The following is a 26,022-nucleotide window of genomic DNA, read 5'->3' on the forward strand; positions in this document are numbered from 1 at the left end:
ACAAACTCCACCTCATAATTTGGAACCACAGCCATAACCTCTGCAAGGGAATCCCACCCCCTTGTTGTTGGCCTCAAAGACTCAAACCAAAGGGGAGCTATACACAGTCTCAACAGAGCTGCAGCAGAACTTAAAAACCCAAGAGTACTCACAGTAATATTCGGTTTTGCTTGTAAGTAATCAGCAGGGATGTCGTTACTGGGGACTTTAAAAGCTATGAAGAAGCAGCAGCTTTTCTGGACTATGTTCTGTGTTCTGAGCTTGCTGGGTGAGTATTAAAAACAAAAAGGCTACAATTTATGGCTACTAAATGAATTAAGCACAAAATAGTGTAGCGGGGGAATAATGCACAGGGAAATACCTCTCTCTACTACTGCTCCTTGAGTAGCAAGGTAGGGGAAAGAGTGAGTGTACTATAAGTGTAATACAATGCATGTTCAATGAAATTGAAGCAGACCACAGACTTATGTGGAGAGCATTATAATCTGGACATTATATGGAGAGGAAGGACAGTTACCCAATCCAGCTTCTCCAAAACTCAAAAATGAGTGTTCTGAACAGGAATTATTATGGCTTTAAGCAGAGTGAGGAACCAAGATATGAAAGCATCCCATTAGAAACCATGTTATAAGGAAGATGTAAATGTATGGAGTACATCTAATGAGTGCATGTCATTTGTTGCTCTGCATTTGCCTAAAATGACAGAGGTTTCTAATTTGCGGTGATTATTTTATAGGAATTAAACATTTATTTAAAGGACAAGTGTAACTACAACACCAAGTGTTATAAAAAAATCTGCCATTTCCATAGACCATTGCTCCATCAGGTGAACTCCCTGTGACCATGGGGATCCCTCCACCCACCTTAATTCCACAAGTAATGCTCAGCGCCAGAAAAAAGAGACCAAGAAAGAGAGTAATTCTATGAGGATTTTTGATGTGTGGGTTTTTTGTTTTGTGGAGGGTGTTTTGTTTGTTGGTTTTTGATTTTCGTTTAAGCAATACTTAACTTTTTGGATAGATTTTTATGTATTTAATCTAAAACCTAGAATCTTTATACCCATGAAGATTGGTTTAATGAATTACAGGGAGACTTTTTTTGTCTAAATATTCTATATGCTGTATTAGAATAACATCCAAGATCCTGTACGTATCCAACCTACTTTAGTTTTTCCTTTGTCGCAAAAATGTGAGATGATAGATGCCCTTAAATGATCGGTTACTTTGTGCTCTTCTGTCTCTTATTTCATTGCTAATATTTCAGAAAGGATCATGTTCATTCCACTATCAAGCTGGCATGACATACTGCTCATCTGAGCCATTTCATCTCACTCTCTATTATGCACGACTCTTACAGAAAGTGAAGCACAAAGAAGCCTTTAAAGTGTGTTTCAGCATTATATGACTATGGTAAGCAAGGCTTTTGTGCAATAGCATTCATCAGGACTTTAGAAATCTGAGTCACTTTGTGATATGAAAAAAGATAAAGACAAAATTATCAAGTGACAGGGTTTGGTCTTTTAATTTTTTAATTTTGTAGCTGTAATAGGCTTTGCGAGAAAATCCACATGCTGTAAAATGTGATATTTTTATTGGCCCCGCACTATAGAAAGGATATGGACAAATTGGAGAGACTCCAGTGGAGGGCAGTGAAAATGATTAGGGGGCTGGAGCACATGACTTAGGAGAAGAAGCTGAAGACACTGGGCTTGTTTAGTCTGCAAAAGAGAAGAATGAGGGGGGATTTGATAGCAGCCTTCAACTACCTGAAGGGAGGTTCCATGCAGGATGGAGCTAGGCTGTTCTCAGTGGTGGTAGATGACAGAACTAGGAGCAATGGTCTCAAGTTGCAGTGGGAGAGATCTAGGTTGAATATTAAGAAAAAGTTTTTCACTAGGAGGGTGGTGAAGCACTGGAATGGGTTACCTAGGGAGATGGTGGAATCTCCATCCTTCGAGGTTTTTAAGGCCTGGCTTGACAAAGCCCTGGCCGGGATGATATAGTTGGGGTTGGTCCTGTTTTAAGCAGGGGGTTGGACTAGAGACCTCCTGAGGTCCCTTCCAACCCTAATCTTTCATGATTCTTTGATAAACCTTTTTGGTCAGGGGGAGATAAAGGTCTGGGAACCCACCAAGTTTTAATTTGATTTTGGAGCTTGAACAAATCCCCAAACTCAAAGGGCCATATTTTGCCTGGTTTGGGGTCAAAATCATTTAATTTCACTTTGTTTCTTCCTGAGATTCGAGCCCCAGCCCATTCGAAAATGCCGATCCTTTCCGTGAAATTTGCCCAAGTTCTAGTTTTGCAATTAAATCACAAAGCATGTGAAAAGTTTATGCCCACATGCCCTGACAGACTCCCCCAATATCACTGTCATGACCGTGTGTCAGTCAGCAAAGGAGTCCATAGCTAGGCTAGTCTCTCTTCCCTGGCATTGGTTAGTAGCTCTAGAGACCCTTTTTGTCTTGCCAGACAGCACCAAATCAGTTCTCACCAGCTTCTTATCTCTTCGTGCAGCGAAGGGTATTTACCAGGAGAGAGAATTGTGAAACAATTCACAAATTCTTTAGAATAAGAAAACAGAAACTTGAATTGTACATTTACAACTGAGCACTCTCCTGTGCCCATGTACACATGATGCAGAACTCATGTTGTTGCAATGGATGAGATAAATACTTATGTTAACGGGAGAAAGACACACCTTCTGTGATAGGTGCTGTAGTGATGTGAAGGGACTTACTCCACTAAAAGATCTTCCATCAACTTGCTTCCTAATCTGCTACGGTGCTGGAATAGGACTGTCCCCCACTTGTTTAAACTCATGTTCATTAAGGAAGGAACAATTTGTCCGTCATTTCAAAGTTAAGTGTAGGTCCCTGCATACTGCAGAGGACCAGCAGCTTGTTACTGATCTGAGCTGTAGATGTTCAGCATCTCTGGGGATCACAACCCAGCTCAGATGCACAACTTTAACAAAGCAAACATCTCCGGAGTAATTTCCTGGCTGATCTCTCCCTTGGCTTTTCATCTTGTTTTCCCAGCAGCATTTCTCCACTTCAGTGCTAAACAATAGAAGGATGTCTTTCAAGAGCTATGTACAAATTGGCTTAAATAACAAACTCAGAATTCCCTCTTTCTCACTGACATACACTAAGTGGAAACAGAGCTGCTCTATGTTGTTTCAAAGGAAAATTTGTTGACATATTTACTACAGACTCTGTAGTAAGATTAGAATACATTCAGGTAAAAGCAAATCCAGAATCATGAAACACATTACTTGAAGGCTAATTAGGAGTGATTCAGTGCTTGTCTAATCCAAATGTTAAACTATAATTCAGGTTTATTCCTATAACACTTCATAGTCTTTCCAAGAACTGCTTTTCATACTTTTTAGATGTTGTACTTAGGTTCTATTCCTGGCTCGGCCATTAATCTGTTTTGTTACCTTGAGCAAGTTATTTCACCTTGATGCTTCAAATTCTCCATCTGTAAAGTAGGGATAATGATACCTTTTTGCAAAGTATGTGGCTTATTATGAAAAGCACTATATAAGAGCTAAGTAATATTATTGTGAGCTGATAGTCGGCAGTGAGCTACATTTCATAGGTAAGCTAGTTGGATGCATTCCCGGCACCATAGATAAGCATTTCCATGTCAACTTATGGAGTTTTAAAACCTTTGAACCACATCATCTGAGCACTTTTGATAATCCTGAAGTGATTCACCCAAGGTTACAGAGTGGGCTTGTGACAGACGCAGGAATAAACCCCTTTTCTCCTCAGCCCCCACAAAACCATCCATCCTCTCATTTGAGCATTTGCCTTGGAGTCAGATGCCAAAATATCCCTTCCCCTCAGTGTGGTGCATGGTGCTATGCATCCCAGGAACTGTTGCATTTCAGATGATTCTGTATATAAATATAACTTGCATTACATCTTGGGATCCTTCCAAGTGAAAGCTGCTAAGTGGGAAATGTGTCCGCAATATCTACTTGGCCTTTCCGGTTTATTTATTTTTAAGTATTAAAAACAATTGGGATAAGTTAATTTTTAAAATGATGGGGGTTTTTTACTTTGATTTATACATTCCAATTACACCATCAGACAGGTAGATCAGGAGATCAGTGCTGAATCACTGGAGATGGGCAAACTAAGGACTTTTGCCTGGGATTTGAATCAAACCCAAACAAACTTTTGTTGACACTTAGGAAAGTTTAGTTAACCTGTATGCCAAGTTTCAGCTCTGTGATTTTTACATGGCTACAATATTAACTGCAGCAACGATAATGTACATACACTAGAAAGTATACACTGCTGGTGGACAGTGCAGTGAATTGTCCTATTAGTGCATGTATTAAAACTTGTACATGGTGTGCTAGTGCAAGACCCTGCATTATTTGTATCTCATGCAAGCGATATACGTTTGTACCTATAAGTGTGGCGCTGCATCATTATGCTTCATATGTCAGCCTGTTTCTGCGTTCTATCATCCGCAAGTACATATTGGTTTACCAAGATTCTGCAGAAATAAAGGAGTTAAAGAGCTGCAAATTGGTGAGGCCAAGGAGGAACGGCGGTTCAGGTTCAACTTCTTCAAGAGGGTTGATTGTCATAAGTATGCAAGTCACAAGCATCATAGATACTGCCTGAGAAGTCGCGCTCCTCTGTGGGCTCTTAGATACGCCACTGACCTTAAGTCAGGCTACAGGACAAAGCAAAATCCCTCTTTGTTGACTGTGGCTGAGCAGTGTTAAGTGTTGATTAGGTGAGTCTGCTCACAGCTGAATGCAATGATGTAATGGTTTGAGTTGTTATCCCTCCTCCTTCCCACATTCTCTTAACTTTTTTCTTTGTCATTCGTGACTCCAGAACCCACACCCATAGCCTGTCTGGAGCTGTACGGAAAAGGAAAACAAAAAAGGGAGGGGGAGAGGAGAATTTTCTCAGTTATTTCCAGAGCAAAGGGACTCCACCCGCTTGAATTCCTGCCACATGGCTGGAGAGGAGTAAAACTAGAGCTTTGTGAGTAATGTATCCCAGAGTCCCCGACGGTGCTGTTTATTATAGTTGTTGGCTTAATGAAAGGCAAACATTGAAACCTGGCGCATGCTGTTGTAGTTCTGTTTTGCTCTCTTTCTCCACTGCTTCCCCGTTCCGACCAGCACACCATCTCCTGAATTACAGCCGACTCACAGGCAGTGCACCCACTGTACCAGTGTACTCTGACTGCAGAAGTGTAGTCTTAGAGTATGTTTACACTGCAATTAAAAGCCTGCAGCTGGCACATGCCAGCTGACTCAAGCTTGCGGGACTCGGGCTAAGGGGCTGTTGAATTGCGGTGTAGACACTCTCAGGCTTTGGCTGCAGCCCAGGGTCTGGGTTCCAGAGCTCAGGCTTCAGCCCAACTCAGCTGGCACAGGCCAGCCGCAGGTGTCTAGCTGCCGTGTAGACATACCCTTACAGGACCAGCAGCGCCAAAGTGCTCATGTTGGTTCTGCCCCTGTGGCTTGAGTTGTGTGTCATTTCAGCTCTGCCTCTGTTTGTCTGTCTGCAAAATTGGGTTAATACCTCCCCTGCAAGGTTTTTGTAAGGATTAATTAGTTAGTTGAAGTCAAAGGTATTAAAGCAGGCATGAATTTGACAAAATGATTGTCAAGTGATTTGAAGATGGGGTTATATTATATAAAGGCTAATTAGTATTGTCATCATAGAAGAGGTAGCTACTTCCAACAGGTTGTACGTTAGTCATTGTGAAGATGCAGATGAGAGGAAGAAAACCCTGTATTTAACTGCCTTACAATGCTAAATAGGATACAAACTACTGAGACATTGCCCAGTGTTGATCTGAGTCTGTTCCTTTACTGTCAAGCGATGGATGTGGGGGAGAACTGGGTAGCACTGTTGTAAAACTGGTGTGGATGATGAGGACAAGTCCATTAAATTTTGTCGTGTTTGTTATTGCTGGATTATTTGATCTGATCCAGTGACAGGTTTGTTTATTAATTAATTTTATAAGATTCTCAAGGATGTCCAAAGTACTGAATGGACACTCTGTTGTGATATAGTAAAAAGATGACTAAATATTTGTGAAATCCATTTCTCTCCTCCCCACTAATTTGGAGGTGACTTCGCACACAGGCTGTTAAATTATCACGGCCCTTCCCGCTGGCCTTACTAGACCCTGATTGCTTCATGCTTAAAGTTTAATTTGCTTAAATTCTCAAGCCCTTAATACTAATAGATTCACACAAATTTCACCTAATAAAAATGTGCTGTGCAATAAATGATTGAGGCTTTTAGCCACTTAGGAGTGGTATCCCTGTAATCCTGTCTCCATTCTTAGAGGTCTCTTGACTCCTACAGCTGCAAAACACTTTGATACTTCTTGTATTAGAATGGTTGCATGTGTTGGAAATGGGAGGGGAGAAAAGGAGTCTTTGTAAGATAAACGGAGCAAATCCAAAGGCAAATTAAGGTGGATCTAGTCCTTGTTTTATGATACACACTGGTGCAAAGATTTTGGCCAAACAGCTCTGGTATTTTATAAACATCTGGAAAAGTTCAAAGGTGTTTGTCAGGGTGGTTATGGCACTTTGGGAGCTCCAATTCAAGGCATTATGTCATCCTAATGAGGTAAAGTTTCCTGCTCTTGTTCCTATAAACAAAAAGCCTTGTGAAAAGGGGAGATTTAACATTACGCTAATTATTATTCTGGGCATGAAATCATGCCTCCTGGTTGTGATTAGTTATCAGGAAAACTCAGTGATTGAACTCCTTTGAACTGGGCTCCTTCCTGGGAAGAATATCTCTGTTGTTTAAAAAGAAACCTGACCAAAACCCTAGATCCAAACACCCCTGAACAGTGCAACAATTCAGATTTTGATGTGAGCTTTGCAGCTCAGGCCCATCTCTACTTTCAAGGTGTCATGGAAGTGAATTTCATGGGGGAGTGGTTAGTTTAGAGACTGGTGGTAGGATACGGAAAAATGACTGTCACGGTTGGCTTCCACGGGGCTGGCTAGACTTTGAAAAGTGCTCAGCACCCAATGTGCATGCAGCATGATGACCTTTCCTGAAAGTCTGGCTGCTTGTTCTGGTGACTAACCAGGAGATGAGCTCTTTGGAAAAACTGGCCTCAGGTTAGCAGAGGGGATAATCATAGAACGGGCCATGGAGACTGAACTGCCTTCTCACCGTTCAAATCATTCCAGAGCAAGTCTGAGGTATGTTGTATAGGAAGAAAGCTTGCCCAGCCAATTCCAATGCTGTATCTGCTCTAAAGACTTTCCTTTCCAGAGATGGCAGCCTGGCATATTTCATAAACACAAACATTCCCAGCATTATATTTTCTGATCAATACTTCTCACATTTCTTATCATCTATGCTTGCTTCTTAATTGGGGGAGAAATAAAAATGCAGGATATAAATTTCCTTGAGAACATAACTGGGTAGGATAAGATCTACACATAAATATCTCTTCCTCTTTATGAAGAACTTCCCCTTCCTAAGAAGATCTTTAAAATGACACAAACCTTTTGAGGCCTTGTATAGACTAATATTTAAAGGTGTGAGGTTAGCACGTACAAAGCACTTGAGAAAGCACTATGGAGAGGCAACTAGTGTACTTGGTACAATCTGTGTGTGTCAGGTGCTTTTTGCTGCTCCAGAGCAATAAAGCAGGGGTCCTCTTCACAGCCCACAAGGGGTTAAGAGAGAGCGTTCAGCTTTTCTGTGGTCAGCCTGTTAACACTGTGTGTACTTGCTCTCTTTTGGGGTACAGATGGAGGATCGACTTCACAGTTACCACACCATAACTATTTCCGTGTACTAAAGCCGCCAACATGAAGGAAACTGTGAACATAGGTATTAGGAGGACAGGCGTTCAGATGTTAACTCTGCCCCTGTGCATTGGAAAGACACTGAACTGTGTGTGAAAAATTTCACAGAGTGTGGATTCAGTGTGAGTTTCCTCTACGCTGTTGATGCCATGGATTGTAACCTGTACATTTTCTTCAATGAGTACACAGATTTGTGGTAAATTTGTAGACACTTAAGTTCCAATCCTGCACCTTTATTGAATGTGGTTTCAAGGATCTAACTGTACAGTTCTCTTGGCCGGATGGAGGCCGTGGGTTTTATTTCAGCTCTAAAAGATCAGTGTGGCTACACGTGTGAGGCCCCATCATGCCGTCCCTACACAAACAAATCTGCCTTTAATGGCAATGGGAGTTTTGAGTCTGTGGACTGCAGGACCTTGCCTGAATTGAACTGCAGTAATGAACCAAAGGCCTGTGAAGCTCAAAGAGGGGGGTCTGCGCTCTGAGGATATTCTCACAGAATTGATTGTTGGGTATTTAAAGATGAAGGCTCCTGTATGTCCCTTAGTTAATGGCAGTCAGTTCTGTGTTTGACACTGATGCATTCTTGCTGAGTGGTACTTCTATACCAGGCTAACCTATTCCCTTCTTCTCACGTCTTACATTCATTTCACCCACTGTTTTGTAGTGAAATGGTGATTATTACAAGTTGCTTAGTGAGTTTCAAAAGGCATTATACATATCTGGATAAAAATAGTAGCAGCTATGCTAACTAGGATAAAAATAAAGGGCCAAAAATACACCTGCTCCAGGGCATAAGGTGATCATCAATGTTGGTCAGAAGGAAATTTTTAATACTGCATATAATGATATTGCATAATTAGCTATATTTTAGGGGGTTATCCTTTCCTCTGAACCATCAAGCATGGACTGGAGCCCGGATAGCAGACTAGTTTATCCATTCTGACATGGCCGTTGAGTATTTATTTTTTATGTTCAGGATACACCAACTGATTATTAAAATGGAATATTTGATTTCTCCCTGGAATGTGCTGCTGGGTGAATTCTGTCATATTTCATCTGGCTAATCCAGTGTGATGCTCTGGGTAAGAGAGAGGAATGCAATCCTGGAGTGTGTAAACAGGGGTATCTCAACTAGGAGTAGGGAGGTTATTTTACCCCTCTATTTGGCACTGGTGTGACCACTGCTGGAATATTGTATCCAGTTCTGGTACCCACAATTCAAGAAGGACGTTGATAAATTGGAGAGGATTCAGAGGAGATTCACAAGAATGATTAAAGGATTAGGAAACTTGTCTCATAGTGATAGATTCAAAAAGCTTGATCTATTTAGTTTAACGAAGAGAAGGTTCAAGGGTGACTTGAATTCCAGGCTATCAGTACCTATGTGGAGAATAAATATTTAATACCGGGCTCTGCAGTTTGGTAGAGGAAGGTATAACACGATGCAATGGCTAGGTTCTTTATGTTGCTATTTTAAATCTAAGCCTAAATATAGCACTGAGGGTGCCACTGCCCTTGGCACCAGTCTGAGTTGTAGCATGCTTGGCATGCCCTGCTCCTCTTGGGGACATTGTGAAAATGGACCCCATCAAGTTCTCCTCTCATTTCCCAGGGCAGGGCCAAGAAGTAGATGGACTCTCACAGAGACATGAATCTGGCACTAGAATGGTACCCATGTCAGAATGTGATGAAGATCTGAGAGTGTCTCTCTCTCCAGCCAGCTTTCTGGCTCATTTTTTGTTTGGCTAAACAGCTGCAGGGTCTGTGAAACAACCTGCCCCTGAAGCCTGTCTTGTAGTGAGTTCCTTGTACATTTGCGTCATTCTCAGTTGCAGTTTCTCTCCCTTCTTCACATGCTTTTCAAACCACTTCATTGTCCCATGTCAAAATCCTTCCAGTTTTTCTCATAACTGACTGTATGTAGTGCAAGATTCTGAAGAATTCAGATGAGGCCCAATCCATGGGGGATTGAAATGCTCCCAGACATTTGCCAGACACATCTCAGCATGGTCTTTAGAATCTACCTCATCGTGTGTTTTGCTTGTGTAGCTGGCAACTCCTCGACATTCCAGTATTTCTCCCATGCGCACGCACACAAACAAAATTATATTTCATAACCTGACCCTATATTCAGACTTTAGAATTTCCAGTATCAACAGTTGTAACTTCATTAGGTGAAAATTGCCAAGACAAGGGTCAGTTTTCTTTCTTAAAAAGTCTGTTACCTAATCTGGATTGTAAAATATTTCCTTTATATTTATCTTGACAACAGCATGGATTACCATTTTATTTATTCCTGTAATCAATCCCATCAAGTATTTTCAGTGATTTAGGGCTCAATCCTGCAAGGGACTGAGCACTCGGGGCCCAATCCAGCAAAGCAATAAGGGCCCAGTTCAGGAAAATATTCCTATTCAGAACAGTATGCATGTGCTTAACTTTAAGCATGTACATAAGCATGCCTTCATTTGAACTTATTATGTACATGTTTAAAGTTAGGCACAAGTTTATGTGCTTTGCTGGATCAGGGCCAGAGTCCTCAGCAACTGATCAAAGAATTTAATGACCGCTCTGCTAGGTTCTGAAAAAATGAATAATGGTGAAATAAATTATCTTGCAAATTTTAAAGTTCAGTGGTTACTGGATAGAAACTAATGCAACAATTAATGTATTTTTTATATTAATATATTTTTATCTTTTGGATAGGATCTAAAAACACACAGAATCTGAAGTAGGTATTGAACCAGCATGTGGAAAAAAGAAATAGCATGAAAAATAGGAGGAGCAAAGTCTTGAAAAACATTTAAGGCATACCTCAGATCTCGCATAAGCAAAGTCAAAGGCGGCATGTTTCTCTCACATCATGTGATTACTAGGATATATACAAACCTTAAATGAGAAAATTTGATGATTCTCTAAATGTTCCATTTTACCTCAAAGAGATGCACTCTCTAGTCAACAAAGACTTGATTCAAAACCTAATGGATTGTTTCTATTGACTTCACTGGGCTTTGGATCAGGCCCTGAAGGAGTTTGTGCCTGCCATAATGTGAATATATTTGAAATTTCCATTCCTTTTTTCTATAGCATACAAGTGGTCTTTTCCAAATGCTGAATCTTTCCTTCCAAACCTATTAGTTTAGGACAGTGTACAACCCAGTCTTGCACTGAGCTCTGCACAGCTGGACTCCTGTACTCCCATGGGCTTAATGTAGGACCAGGACCATCATGTTCAGTTCCTGCTTGACTCTTGTTTAAAGTTGCAAACAGAGACTAGATTAACAGCTGAATCTTTGATACACCCCAGTTTGAACGTCTGTTTTCTGAATTTCTTCCATGTGAATTATAAGGCTGTTCAGTTTTTTGGCAAGGAAAAGAACTGTCTGTTTGTGAAAAGAGCTGTTTAAAATCCCTTTTCTTCCCTTTAAAGAATGTAATAAACTTTTTTAAAAGAAAAATCATTAACGGAGGATACCAGAGAGAGCTCTGCCTTTTCCTCCAGGTAGCAGAGGGCTTCTCTGGGGTGGTCAATCCCCAGGACAATCCTGGTACAGTGATGCTGTTGTGGAAGGGAATGGTTTTGGGATACAAACTGATCATCAATAAGTTTAGGCTTGAAATTTGATGAAGGCTTCTAACCATCAGAGGAGTGAAGTTCTGGAACAGCCTTCCATGTGGAATACTAGGGGCAAGAAACCTAACCAGCTTCAAGGCTGAGCTTGATAAATTCATGGCGGGAATGGTATGATGAGACTGCCTACAATGACGTGTAGCTGCTAGTACCAAATATCTCCATTGGCTGGTGATAGGACACTAAATAGGAGGGCTCTGAGTTACTATAGAGAATTCTTCTCCAGGTGTGTTGCATCTTGCCCACATGCTCAGGGTTCCAGATCCAAGTGTCAAAAGGAAAGTCAGTGCCAAATAGGCAGCCGGAGGATCAGAAGCCTTCAAACAGAAAAGGGGAAGAAGCAGCCAGCCAGCCCCAACCCCAAAACCTAACACCCCAAAATAAAAACCAAATAAAAGAAGCATTGCAAAAAAGAGATGTATTGCTTCTCAGAAAGGGACTCTCATGTTGCATGTGACTAAAATATCAGAGTCCTGTTAGAGTCTGTATCTCTTAGAAAGGATGTTATACTGTGCTTTAGCTATAAATTACCACTTCTTTTCCCTCCAGAGAATAAAATTTCCGGTGAACGGCACCAGAATATATCAACCACTAAATCATCTTCAGAGATGAATGCTTCCAGTGTAACATCAGCAATGACAACACTCAGTCCAACCATGGAGCATACGTATACTTCAGTAACACTGTCAGGTATGGGAAATGTATTTGGATTTGTTCACTGTTCTCCATGCTCTCTGAAGTTTCACTTGCTGATGTGCTTTAGTGATTGAATTTGCAAGATGTGAAAGTGGAACTCGCTTTAAGCAGCCACCCAAAGTTGTCTCATCAAAATGGGCTTTTAATTCCTGGTCAAACCAAAATGATATTTTAGAAATGAATCCAGAAGGGAACCATAGATGTGAAACCCAACTGTCCCCAGGCTCCTGACATACTTAAGAATTTCAGACTTTGCTTCCAGCTCCTATCTTGATAATGGACCCAAAGAGGACCCCAAATTCAATCACTTCTGCTCTTTTGCGAGCTGTGGATTCAGATCCAAGGCTTGCAGCTTGAATCCATTTCTGCTTTCAAGTGATTGCTTAAAGTAAGCGTTCTGATCACAAGCAGGCTAAACTGTAATGATCAGGTGCCCTGGTTAGCTCACATGCCTGCACTCCCATTCTGTGTTCTGCATACAGCATCTTTACATGTAAGAAGTCTGTCTGCCTTTCTGCGATACGCCAGCGCTTGAAGGGATTCAAGCTGAATGATCTTAAAAAGAGACACACTCTTTATTTTAATCAACAGATCTATTTGTTTGAGAGCTCTGAGTCCAGTGAGAGGGTGAGGGTGGCACAGGTGAGCTCAGCATTGGTAGGGAATGAGCCAGGCAATAACTGCTTTACACTGTTGTAGAAGACACACTGAATATTAGCACACTGTAAGCAGTTTATAAATGCATGTCACAATTAGGTAACTGAAGCAAATCTAATGTGCGTGTTTTCTACAGCCGACAATACATTCTGGTACCACTGGCTATAACAAATCAATATTGCAGGTCAGTCACTGCAATGACAAGCTTTGATTCTAGAGGCCTTAAGCATACTCCTATATTTTTCTATGTAGGAAAACCACATACTGATGGGATCAAGATAACCGAAGGCTCCAGCCTTGTGACTTCTCCAGGGCCCACCCAAACACACACGGACATGCCAGACCAATCAGTGTCAATGAACACATCTCTGCATTCAGAGCAGACTACACCACAAGCTACTTACAGTGGGACAACACAAGCCACGACTTCGGAAATGGTTTCGACGGCCACTACTGTAGTCCCAGAGCAAACTTCCCACTCCGCTACCACAGGACACCCTGTGAGTAGCCATGTGAAGGTAGGAGGAAGTGCTTGACCCTGCATTTGGTGGACCATGGTGTGCATGTTGTTCCTGACGACTTTCTTCAGAAGCTGTGGTTTGTCTGTGCCATGCTTTCTTAAACCACATCCGGTGCTGCACATGAACCGGAGAGCTTTGTAGCTGGGGCACCAGAACTGAGAGTCAGGAGACAGGTTCTGTTCCCAGCCCTCCCAAAAACTCCCTTTTTGACATATTGGCAGGTCACTTTCTCTCTCTGCAAAATGGGGATAATTTCTTTTACATTCATTAATGTTCCTGAGATTCCCCTGAAGGCGTCAGAGAATTGCAAGCAGTTACTGGCTGGCGCTGTCTTTCATGGGACCCCTGGCCAGAGTTGAGCAGTGATTTGTGCAGGTGCTGGGATACCAGCACAAAGTGCACTGCTCCGATTGACATGCATCACCAGGGATTCAGCAACGGATACAAGCACATTCCTAGTCGAATGGCTTGTAGGGCAGTGAATATCATAGATTTATTTGGGCTGCAAGGGACCTCTGGTGGGCTGCCTCTGCCATTGCTTCAGAGTTGTTCTCACTATTCTCAAACCGTCCCTGACAGACCAATTTCTAGCCTAGTCTGGAGTATCGTCAGCCATGGTGATCTCGTGTCCTTTGGCGACATCTTCCCCACTGCAGTTCAGCCTGTTCCTGCTGGATCTGTCCTGCTTTCCTGATACAGTGAGGTTTGCCATTAAAACAGCTTTTCAGAGGGCATGCCTTGTACCGTGGTGGCGGCTTTCCAATTCGAGACAAGCAGGGCTAATATGGCAATAGATGTTATAGGGCTACAATAGCCAGATGGGTGGGGTTGGAACCTTTCTCTGCAGAGTTTTAGAGAAATAGCAACCAGCTGGGGAGCAGAGCAAGCAACCTCACCCAAAGGATGTGAATCAGAATGGGCTGAATCATTAAAGGCGGCAGACAGCAGAGCTAGTGCAGTTATGCTGCACCGAGGGGCCAAGATGCAGGGAACCTGAAAACATAAAGGTCATACAGAGCATGGCTCTGTAGGGCTGGCTCCCCACTCCATCAGCTGCTGTCTAATTATTCCCAGGTGGCCTGAGAAACTCCATGATAAAATAGGGTTTGGGGGTTGGTTGGGTTTGAGAGTCATCATCCCAACCTTTCTGAATATAGAATAGAAAGACTCCCATTATCAGGGGACCTCGAAGACTTGCCTAAGGCATGCAGCCGGGTGTCCTGACCTGCCTCTATGTACCCGTGCAACTTACAAATGCAGCAGTATTTTGTTTTGTTTTTTCTAGCCCTTCCCCTTCACTTGCCCGAATATTAACCACGTGGAGAAGACGAAAGTGATCTGCTTGCTTCTCAGTGAGTCCGACACGTGTGTAAGTAGCAACCAGGTTGAATGGCCACTTGTTTTAAAGCCGCGTGAGAACAGAGAGGGTGGGGTGTGAGGCCGTGGGGCAGGTTCTTATCGTCATGTCTAACTTCCAGCCACAGGGACGAGGAAAGCTCCCTGTGGTTGGCACGTTAGCGTGATGCTCCATTGCCATAGGGTGGGGAGTGCGAAGAGCTTGCTGCTTTATGAGCACAGCAGAGACAACAGCAAGAGTCAGCAGGAGGAATTCAGACATGTCCCCTTCCATCAGGGTGCAACCTGGGGCTGCCTCAGCTCCCTCTGTCTCCTTTTGTTTAACAGGAAATCACCATTCACAAACCCACACGCAGACACCAGCCCTGCACACATGATCTCCTCTCGCTGCGTTACCATCCTCCTCACATCCTGCTGCAGCTGGCATGGAGAGGAAATTTGGTCAGATGAGGGGAGACAGTAGGAACCTGGGCCTCACAGCCCCAGTTCAGTGGCTTTGGAGGGGATCCCAGGTTTGTTTGAACTGGTCCACCTGGAAACGGTTAGCGCAATTATGCATTTGTCAAACTGAGAGGAGACTACTGGGGGAAGGATCAGCTAAGGTGCAGTTTGGGGTGGAGGGAGGAGGGAGGGAATAAACCCACTATGCAGCAGGTGAAGACTTCAGACAAATGCCGGATGGTAAAAAATCTTGTGAGACTGCCCACTTGCCCGGCCTGGTGGTGTGAAATGACAGTGTTTAACTTCACCTCTGCAGGCCAGCCACATTGAACTCACTTGGGGAAGCTAGATTCTTACTCTGTCGACTTTTCCTTGTAACTTACCTATTAACTAGCATTTTTGTCTGTTTACTACATTCACACTGAAAGCATTTTAGCAAGAATTGGCGTTGAAACTCCTATGGGAGTGATTGACCATAAACACAGGTGCCATCTAGTGGGCAGTAAACTAACAGAAATGTCAGGTGCGAGGTTTTATATATTTCTGTATTCTGGTTGAGATTCGATGTCCAAGAAATTGGGCGTATTTATGTGAAAGGTAAGTTAGTGAATGAATCCTGTTCATTGTGCTCACCCTTGTGAATGAATGAAATGCTGACAAGTCTAAAAATATATAAAGAAAATAATAAAAATACATTTTAAAGCATGGTCTTGAAGCTAAGGCACTGGACTGGGACTCTGGGTTCAATTCCTGGGTCTGCTACAGACTTCCTGTGTGACCTTGGGCAAATCACTTAGTATCTTTCACACATGTCTTCTGACTTTCAATTCCAGCTACTCTAGCAAGTCACATCTGACTGCTCGTACACTTGAAATACCCAAATATTAAATGCTTTAAACCACACCAGTTTTAACAATGGCTTTTCCAGGAACCCTTATCCCATGGCGGGGCCCTCCTCGTGCCTCCACCTTAACTAATCATTGCATGGGAAAAAAAATTATTTGGCCACCAAGCCGGGTTAGCTGTTGAACCTGGGAACCAGAAAACTGTCTGAGAGGAGGGCAGATACAGGGGGCTGAGTCGTTTCTCCTTTTCCCTGCTGGCCTTTCCCAAGGCATGCATGCAATAAGCTGGTGTCTGTCTCTGTTAAATGCAAAGGAAACTCTGACACTCTCAAGCATTCTTTCCACAGCAGACAAAGGAAAATGCACACAGGTCTTTCCTCCCATCTCAGTCCCCAAACCCCAAAATAAACTATATGGAAATGGTTTTAGTAGGTTGGTTTAAACCTTCTGTTTCCACAACAAGCCAGTATAAATGGTTTTACTGGTGTGACTGGGCGGTTTTGCATTGTTAAGTGCTTAGCTACACCAAAGTTATTTAAAAGTGGGGTTGCTCCATCAGCAGATTGGGCTGTGGCAATCCCAAGTGTGTGCAGGACACCAGTTTGCAAAATGGCGTCCTCCACACAGCATGATATCACACACGCCAGAGGGGCGAGGTCATGCTGCCTGGAGGATGGCATCTTGCTCTACAAAACGATGCCTTCTGTGCTGCATGACCTCGCCCATACCGTACGTGAGCGAGGTCGGGCTGTGCAGATGATGACATTTTGTAAAGCAAAATGGCATCCTTCATGCAGCGCGGCCTTGCACATGTATGAAAGACACCGTTTTTAAATGGCATCCTCCATGCTGCCTGGGGTCGCGGGAAGCAGTGTATCTAAAAATGGGGCCATGCATGGAAAACATTTGGGAACCACTGGCCTAGTGATTCTGGGTGCCTCCATTTTTGGGTGCCCAACTTGAGACATATTGGAGGAGCCTGATTTTTAGAAAGTTTTAAGCAGCCAGCCCTCTCTATGCTAAAGCGTAAGAAATTGTGATCTTGTTTTAGCAAAGTCCAGCCTTGACCCCGATCCAGAGTACGTGTGTACACACAGGTGTCAGGAGAAGGTCCATCCTGTTTGGTGTACAAGTTGGCCAAAAGGAGGAAAAAGCTGCAATCCACTCTTCTCTTCCTCCACCCAAGAGTCACTATTGTTTTTAAGGAGAGGGAGCATTTTAATGCTAAAAGTGAGAAGATGTATTCTTTGCTCAGCCTTTGATCAACGATTCATCAGAAATACTGAGGCATTTCCTAAACAGGAAGGCCAAATGTTTCTTTATTTCCCTCTTCTCCTAGCCGATGACAATGGGGCAGACAGTGTCTGCAATTTCAAAACAATAGAGGCTCTTTTGCATTCTGAGATTTAAAGGGACACACCTAAGCACATCAGACCCCAAATTTAGGCTTGGTAAAAATAAAATTTAAAAATGTTGTTAATATATAAAATGTATTTTACAAGCATAAAATTGTTCTGTGAGGTGGGTAAGTACCAAAATTCCCATTTTGCAGATTGGAAAATTGAGGCACAGCGAAGTTAAATTTCTCACCCAAGGTCACACAGCAAAAGTTAGTTGAAGGGGAAGATTTGGTATTTGTGGCCCCTGGCTCCCAGTCCAGTGCTCAGTGTATTAGATCGGACTGGTTCCCAGTTCGAGCTGATGTTTGACTAGTGTTGGCTATATGTTTGTACAATGCCTAACACAATGGGGTCCAGATCTGGTAAGAAGACCTTAGGCAATAACACAAGTTAGCGATATATTTTAGATATCGCTGAGGGAGAGAATCTGTGTGTTTGTCTGGTTTCTTTTGATGAATCTTTCTTTTGGGGAATTTTGCAGGATAATTTTGTAAAGACAAAGGGAGCCAACTTAAGAACGGTGATTTGTGACACAGCCCCGTGCTACAACCACTCATCTCTTCCCCAATGCAACATTGAACTCGCCACATCCAAGGTGAACCCCTACTGCATGCTGCTCATTCAGGCTTGTGGTAAAGGTCAGTGGAACCAATATCTCTGGATTTTGTTGTGACCAATGAGGGAATTGACTGCGTCTGTGTGTGGGGAGGGGAACAGGAAAGTGAGGGCTTCTGTGGGGGGAATGGAGGTTAACTTTAGGTGAAGGGTGGGGGTGTATGGCTTGTTTGTGGAGGCAGAGCAGAGGGTACCTGAACACGTACTAGAAAACCTGTGATACTAAAGCACAGCCTATCAAGCAGAATTCTCAGGGGACATATCCACGCTGTAGCTACTGTTTTCCCTTCTCTATTAAATGAGTTTTACTAGACATTTGTCTTCTATTGAGTCACAGTATTTGCTGTAGCATGGATGGGGAGTTCACAGCTTCTACTTTATCAGCAATGGACAAGTCTCTTCAGTACTGATGTAAACTGCAGGTACTGACCTGCTGGCATGTACGCGATGCGTCTCACCACCTTTTTGTTTTGAAAACTACAGATGCAGACATAATAGAAGCGCTCCTCCAACGTCGGGAGTCTGATCTGAATAAGGTAAATGCTGTAAACTAGTTAAGCATGGGAGACTGGATGGCCTGGTTCAAATCCAGTCCGGGTTGGTGGCCACTGAAAACTGTCACTGTCTCAGGAGCATTTGGTGACCCACGGTAAAGAAGATGGTTTCAAGCCAGCTACCCATGAATAGTGTTCACAGCACCAAGCCGCCTTACTGAGCATCCTGGCTGCCAGTCCCAGGAAACAGACATCAATGAGTTGTAGAGACTGAGCCCCTTTGTTTCCGAGACATGGTAACTGCAGGGTAGAGGTCAGTCAGGGTGTGGAGAACGTTTGCCTGGCTACACCTGTTCTGGGGAGAAACAGGAGATCTTTCACTGTCTGCTCCTACCACACTGTTTATATGCCCTAAGCATATTATGATCTAACCACGGATTCATGTCTTTGGCATATGAAGCATCACACATCTCCTAGAGTGCCTCATAGGTTCTCAGATACTAACCAGTTGGCACTTTAAAGGATGTGGTCATATTCTATTGCAACACACAGGTTGGTACAAAAGGCTCAAAATGTTGAATGAGCCATTCATCTAGGGTTACCACCTCTGCGGTACATAAAAAGGACATCTGGATGATCCTGACCTCATAAAACTGGACAGCTGGCAGTGTGTACTAAGCACCTTTACAGCTTTCCTGGGACAGCTATCTCAAAAAAGGGATGATCCTGGGAAAACCACAACAGGTGGCAGCTGTACACTCATCCTGTAGAAATCTTCTGACAGGGAATTCCTATGGCTTTGCAGACCTATCCAGAAGCCTCATCTGTCCAGGGATCCTGGAACCAGAATCTCTTCAGCACTTTTCCCTCTGGGAAGACCACAAACACTGTCAAGTGTTTTCTGAGTCCAGCAGCAGAATCTCTTATTATTTTATTTATGTCAAATTTACCCATTGCCACTGTATCCCTTATTTTAAAAGGGGGGGCTAATTATGTTAAAAAATAATTAGTGATTTTGGGGTTCCTTAGAGAAACTGCTGAGCACCCTCACCCCCTCTGGAAATCAGGTCCTTTTAATGTGTCTCAAGTTGAGCACCCAAAATCACTTGTCACTTCTGAAAATTCAGGGGTGTGTATGTGTATATAATGTATGCACACACTCACTATAGCATTCTACAACCATCACCCCAGGGTCCTCCAGTATCACTACCATATGCTGCAGTGCTTTGGATGATTACTGTAACATATGGTAGTATTTTTTTTTAAAAGGACCTGGATCCCAATAATAACTCTTAACACTTAATTGGCACTTTACGTCTTCAAAGTGCCAGACTGACATTCATTAATCTTCCCTATACACCACTGAGATTGCCATTACCTTGTAAAGCTGAACTCCAGGTGCCTGTAAAAATGACACCCAGCAGCTAAACATGCGCTAAATTATTATATCTCTGCGCTAAGTCTCAAGGACATCCCAGTGTTTAACTCCCCCAAAGATGAGAATGTGTAGCGAGGTGGATGCTTATAATGCAAGTGAACTGTGAGGTCCTTCAGTCCTGGGTGTGTTGGCTCAGCAGTGTGCACAGCCCAGGAGAGGGAGAGAATAATAATTATACAATATTGTGGTCTTCTGCTGTGCTTTTCACCCAGAAAAGTTGTCAGTCTGAGCAGAGGGGCCAAGGATTGAATGTCCAGTGGATTTCTCACCTCTACAGTTGGTGCCTGCAGGTCAGGGGTGAGGCACAGTGGCGGGACAGTGTGGGGAAAGCTTGCACTGCTTCTGCCTGTGCAGTAGCTGTCCTGGGGAGGTAAAATCTCCGTCTTGGGGGCTGTCAGCCTGGTTCTAAAGCTCTGATTCAACTCTGACTGAAGCTAATGAGTCCTTCCACTGGTTTCCTCGGGAGATGGGTCAAGCTCTGTGAGCGTGTGTGTGTGTTATATATAAATAACTGGGATGGAAGACAAGGTTTGTGTTTTTAAGATTTGAAGTGTTCTCAGCAGATATTGTGCATGCACAATTTCCTGTGTATGAGACTCTTGGCTCTGTTTGGTATATTTCCAGCTTGGAGTAAAATCCCACACACTGATGAATATTAAGCACCACCAGTACGTATCCCGGAAGACACTGATTGCCTTGGTCACATCTGGACTCTTGCTGGCGGTTCTGGGTTTGGCTGGATACTTTCTTATGAAACGACGGAGCTGGAGCCCCATGGGAGAGAGGCTGGTTAGTGCTTATAGCTGGCAAAACAAGTAGAGAGAAACCAAAATGCAGGAAGAATGTGGAGGAGTGAATGTAACGGAGTCATAAGCTCTCTAAGGGAGTGACCCACTGCCAAAAACCTTTAAGCACCGCTAACAGTCTCTGTTTGGGAGGGTAGAGGAAACAGAGGCTCAGTTTATATTATGTACAAGTTGCCTATAGCTTATGAGTGTATCGACAGAGGCAACAAGACCGCTTGTTAAGGTAAGACCTGCTCCGGGTTCCACTGCAGGCAGGCCGGCAGGAAAACTGAAAACTTGGTGAGCCTGTGACTGATGCAGCCTGAGAGTGGTGAATGAGGAGATGAAGATGAGAGGTATAAGCAGCTGTGCTAGAGCCCAGATCATTAAGAATGGAAGGAAATCTCTCTCCCCCTCGAATATTAAATATTCTGCCACTGTTCATTTGGGGATAACTACCCTTTGCTCCTTATCACTTCTAGGTCTAAGACTTATTTTTGCCTGGCAGTAAGCACTCACCTGGGAAGACTCCTCTAGAGATTCGAAAAGCTTGTGAATTTGCCAATGAAAATGAAATACTTTTCTCCAACCATTACATTTAAAAATCAAATTATACATCTGTCTTGTATCTATGCTGTAATAAAGGTTGTTTCCCCCACTTAACAAATGGTGATAATAAAGAATATCAAGAAAGAAAGAAAATATTTTCCTATATACATTTTTTTCCTCTTACAGAGTTTGCTGCGTTCCAGGGGTTCCTTCTTTATCACTGACTTATGGAGACTTGAATCCTTCTATAAAGCGCAGTCAGAACATGTACATCTAGTTTGAGGCTAATAGAGTTCAATATTCTGAGATGTATCCAAATGCATGAATGCAAATGACAGTGCATGTGCAGTGGATTGAAGGGTCGGGGGTTGGTAATAGGATAGAGAGCTTGTCATCTCTAGGGCACTGGATCCAACCCCTTGCCCCTAGCTTGGCAGTGACTGAAAATCACTGGTGTCTAATGGGGATTTGGTATTCTATATGTTAAATAAGCCTGGTGGTCTTAATGCAGTTTCTAGTGGACAGATGTCTCCATCACAAACACCATCAGCAGCACAGTCGATAGTCAGCCAAGAAGCCAAAGATGAAATTGGACCATAGAGCCTGAATTCCACTTCTGTGTAAGAGATGTCCCTTCCCAGGCAGGATTGAAGCATTTTGGGAGGGGATTGTGTGGGTGGGAAGTTTGCCCTCCTGCCACCTATGCTGTACATGGCTTTGTGGGCGAATAGAGGACCTCAGACTCTATCAATCCGTATCTCCTTCCTGATGCACTATATTGGCACGTGTACTTCACATGCAGCCCCATGCCACTGGCTCTTGTCGGAACTTGCTATCAGATCCGCTGCACTTAGGGCTACAAGAGCTGTCAGAGCGGAACAAGAGCAGTGGTCCATCTATTGTGTGTGTGTGTGTGTGTGTGTGTGTGTACACACGTACGTACACACTACCACATATAACCACACTTAAGTTGTTGAATATATATACGGCTTATGCCCCTGTTATCTCATTACTGAAAGCTGCTTATCTGAATTGCAGGCTGAAGATGATAAAGGACATATCCCAAATGTTTCCTGCCTGACCGATGTGGAAAATCAAAGCTGGACGAAACCAGGCCTGGGAGTGCAAACTCCCAAGGAAGGCAGAGCCTGGGCCTGTTTATCTGAACAACACAAAAATTAGGGTTTTCTACTTTTTTTTTAAGGTCCTTGAGAAGAAATAATTCTCTGACTGGGCCTAATCCTTAGTACTGCAATGCCATAGTTCAGGCCTGTATCCTGTCTCCTTCCTGGTGACAGAATCTGGTATCCATGCCTACTGCTATTGTGTACCTCCTTTCTGGGAAGTAGACGAGTAGGGTGCAGTGTTCCCAGCCTTGCAGCTCCTACTTGGCATGTAAACTGGTTGCTGTCCATACTTTCCTTTCACTAACCCTGCATTTGTTCTCTATGTCCCTGTTTAGGGTGAAGACCCCTATTACACTGAAAACGATAGCCAGGGAAACACAGTGATCACCGTGGCCTCTCAAGAACAGCTCGAGACACAGGAGAAGCCAAATCTCAATGGAGGAGCGCAGAAGAATGGGACTGGACAGACATCCTCCAAAAATGGACATTCAGCCAGGCAGCATGTTGTTGCCGACACTGAACTGTGAAACATTCCAGGATGACTGCCTTATTATCCTGGTTTGAAAGGGGAGGCAGAAAAGAGACAGGAGTGGGGGCAGATTATCCCTTGGAATGGCTGGGAAATTGTAACACTTTTTTCTCTGAAGAACTCCAGAGTCTCACTCTAAAGCACACTGCACCCCAGAGCTAACATAGCCCTGTGCTGTACAGGGTTGAACTATACTCTTAAGGTGCATCTAAGGATTAATACAGGGCAAGGGTGGGCAAGGGTTCTTTGTTCTTCCTATAGCAGAAGAGAATGGGATGTGACCACCAATCAAACCACCCAAGCAAGGGATGGGGAAGATATTTGGAAATTCTGAGCTATGTCCACTTCGTAAGAAATTGGCTTGATCGTGATTTTACTTGGAGGGCAAGGAAGGGGGGAGGAAAGAGTCAGAAGTTGCTACCCTTACACAGTTTTAACCCTTCATGAGCAGATGGAGCATTTTACTGTCTCTTGTTAGAAGACAGTCTTTATTAACCTCCTTTCCAGGCCTCCCAGTGGCAAATCAAGGGCTGTCTGCCTGAGAGAGACTTACAAAATGTGGGGAAATGGCCTCCCCTTACTGTCGTCTGAACTACAAACAGAGAATGCCCTAAAACTGCAAGTCCCACCCATTTACCACCACTCTGGTTCTGTCTTCTCATCGTAAAAAAAAAAAAAGGGCCATTCAGCAGCTGAGTTGGTTCTATGAGAGATGGGCTCAAGCCAGAAAAACCTGAATCCAGGTTCCAAACAACCCAAATTCCAGCGGGTTCTTGGGTCCATTAAAATTCTAGGGATCTGGATTACAGTCACCGCCAAAGCTGTAATGTCTTTCAACGTGACGGTTTGGTTTAGCCTCATCTTTGTATTTAAGTGTAGCTTTTTCCCCCTCTCAGAACAAGGAGTTAACATCCCTTCTTGTGCTTTATATCCTTTCACTGTGTAATACTCTTGTGGAACTTGCTGAAGTTGTATGTAAAGCTTTCTAAGTGGAGTTTGCTGCAGATGTGAATAGACTTGGAGTTGAATTACTATTTCCTCTTCTCCTCTCCCAGCATATTGTAGTTGTTTTACAGTGAACCCCTCTGGCGTCTTGCTCCCATAGACTTGGCACTAACTAGTCGAGGGAGCGATCGGGGTGTGTGTGTGTGTACGTGTACAAGGGCACATGACGCTGCTCTAGACAATTCACTCCACTCCCAAAACTCACCACCGTTCCATCAGGCCTCGTGGAAGGAGTGGGCGTTGTACCCAACACGAGGCCTTGGAAATATGAAGATACCAAAGGATTGCTCAAACAACCCAAAAAATTATCATACAGGAAAGAAACCTCAGTCCTGTTATAGATGTTTGTCCTTCCCTAGTCATAGGGGTTTGTATTAAAAAAACCCCACAGCCATAGGGAAGAGATTTTTCGATCTTAAGAACAAAGAAAAGGTCTCTCAGCAGCCCCTGAAGTCTTAAGGCCAGGAACAATCCCTACCTCCGCGTGAGCTTGAGATTGTTCTCTTGGGGAAAAAGTGGTTTAAGCCAAGCCCGTTCTGTGTTAGTCAAGAGCCACATAGTGTTCAGTAAGGGGTGAAGTCCAGCAGACCTACTTGTGTCTGGATTCCCTTGGTAGGATGGAGGCAGTTCCCATGTACACTTGCTGCCTGTAGCCTTTGTGATTCCTGGCATTCAGATTGGGTCGGATACTGTCTCTAGCTGCAGGTGGAGGCCTCTAAAAGCATGGCACCTGGAGCCTCTATCAGTGGGACCAGTATTATTATAGCAGGCACAGCCCTGCAGGCCGGGGGAGCAGATTTCAATGAAGAAAGGGGACTGGCTGGCTCAGGGGCTTTCATCTCTAAGTCACTGATTCCAAGGAAGCCCTGGTTGGTAGGTGACCAGAGACTTTGTGATATGACCCATGTGTTGGTGGCCCATGGACAATGAGTAGGGGACTCGTAGTAAAATTTGCCGTGCTAACAGATTCCATTCTTGGCGCATCAGCATTAGGGCTGAGGACTGAATAGGCCTGGAAAATTGACATCCCCTCTCATTACTCCAGGTTATTCCCATTCCTTGTGAAGATTGAGATACACTGATGCCTGGGATGTGGGTGAGGGCTGCTTGTGCCTGACTCGTACTATGCTTAAAGAGAAGGTTTTCAGTTTCCAGTTCTGTCAATCAGGACCTTTTCACCAGTACTAAAGTCATGTAAAAAAAATGCAAAACCTATTGGTGTTAAGTTTTTTTTGTTTACTTTTTTACAATCAGGTCTATAAATAATGTCAGTAAAAAGAGCTGAGAATTGAACCAATTTTTCTGTTGTATTCTTGAAACAATGGACTGCTTATTTCTTTGGCAACTGTGTGTGAGGCTCAGTTAACCACCTGGACAAAGAAAAGAATGTGTGTGTTGCCCTCTGAGAAGCTGCTTTCCAATAGAAATATCATATGTAAAAGGTGTTTCTTATTCTTTACTTGCCTGCATGCACTCTCTCTTTCTTTCAAGAAATGGGTTCAAAACAAGTGAAAAACATGTATCATGTTCAAAAAATCCTTCCCCTCGCCCCCCAGAATTAAACTGTCATACACTTTTATTGCTTGATAAATGTCTTAGGACTAGAGGCTGCAAGCTGATCCACAGGGGCATCCCTTTGACTTGCAGGAATCCAAGTTCAGGTTCAGGTTCCAAACCGGTTGCTTCCACGGTCGTCAGAGATTGTCTAGATCTGGGATTTGGTTTGAACCCACCTCCACCATTCAGATTCCTTTCTCTGAGAACAGCATATTAGGGCCTAACGTGTATGGAGGTTTAATCAAGGAGGGCATTTTAAGTGATGACAAGCAGGGGTCTCCTATGTGCGTTTTTTAGAGACAATGAATATGGATGTATCTGTGCTGAGAAATCACGTCTTTGAGAGAAATGCAATGCCACTAAAAACCCTTTGTAACACCAGTCCCACGGGCATGCCTGGATGAGTGAGTCAGAAATCTTTGCTGCTTATCCTGCTTGGGAAAAGAGAACATGGCTTCCAGCCGAGTTACAATAAACTGTGAACTGCATTTTAGTACGGGTCAGCCTAAAACAAAGACTCAGGCCCCATTCCTGTAA

The 26,022-nt window shown here is 43.4% G+C and overlaps 1 protein-coding gene across 3 annotated transcripts; it reads left to right on the top strand.

Moving 5' to 3' along the window:
- Positions 1 to 25,367, top strand: CD34 (CD34 molecule). 3 transcript variants are annotated; one of them, XM_067548548.1, is made up of 8 exons: positions 1 to 268; positions 12,020 to 12,160; positions 13,076 to 13,327; positions 14,628 to 14,713; positions 17,868 to 18,024; positions 18,485 to 18,537; positions 20,558 to 20,722; positions 22,730 to 25,367. In XM_067548548.1, exons 1-8 carry the CDS (start codon positions 190 to 192, stop codon positions 22,919 to 22,921), a joined length of 1,125 nt encoding a protein of 374 aa, XP_067404649.1. In that variant the 5' UTR covers positions 1 to 189; the 3' UTR covers positions 22,922 to 25,367. The 3 variants fall into 3 exon arrangements, with proteins under 3 accessions (XP_067404649.1, XP_067404657.1, XP_067404642.1); XM_067548556.1 differs by lacking the exon at positions 22,730 to 25,367 and adding an exon at positions 21,201 to 22,711 and having other exon boundaries at positions 13,076 to 13,341; positions 14,630 to 14,713; XM_067548541.1 differs by having other exon boundaries at positions 2 to 268; positions 13,076 to 13,341; positions 14,630 to 14,713.
- The last annotated feature ends 655 nt before the right edge of the window (positions 25,368 to 26,022 follow it).

This window comes from Emydura macquarii, unplaced genomic scaffold (genome assembly GCF_026122565.2).
Source record: "Emydura macquarii macquarii isolate MOO-44397 ecotype Brisbane River unplaced genomic scaffold, CSIRO-AGI_Emac_v2 contig_237, whole genome shotgun sequence".
Lineage (NCBI taxonomy): Eukaryota > Metazoa > Chordata > Testudines > Chelidae > Emydura > Emydura macquarii.

Coding starts and splice junctions, on each gene's coding strand:
- CD34 (XM_067548541.1), top strand. CDS start 190: ATGTCGTTACTGGGGACTTTAAAAGCTATGAAGAAGCAGCAGCTTTTC. Junction 13,342..14,629: donor CTGTGAGTAGCCATGTGAAG/GTAGGAGGAAGT, acceptor TGTTTTTTCTAG/CCCTTCCCCTTCACTTGCCC. Junction 20,723..22,729: donor GCCCCATGGGAGAGAGGCTG/GTTAGTGCTTAT, acceptor GTCCCTGTTTAG/GGTGAAGACCCCTATTACAC.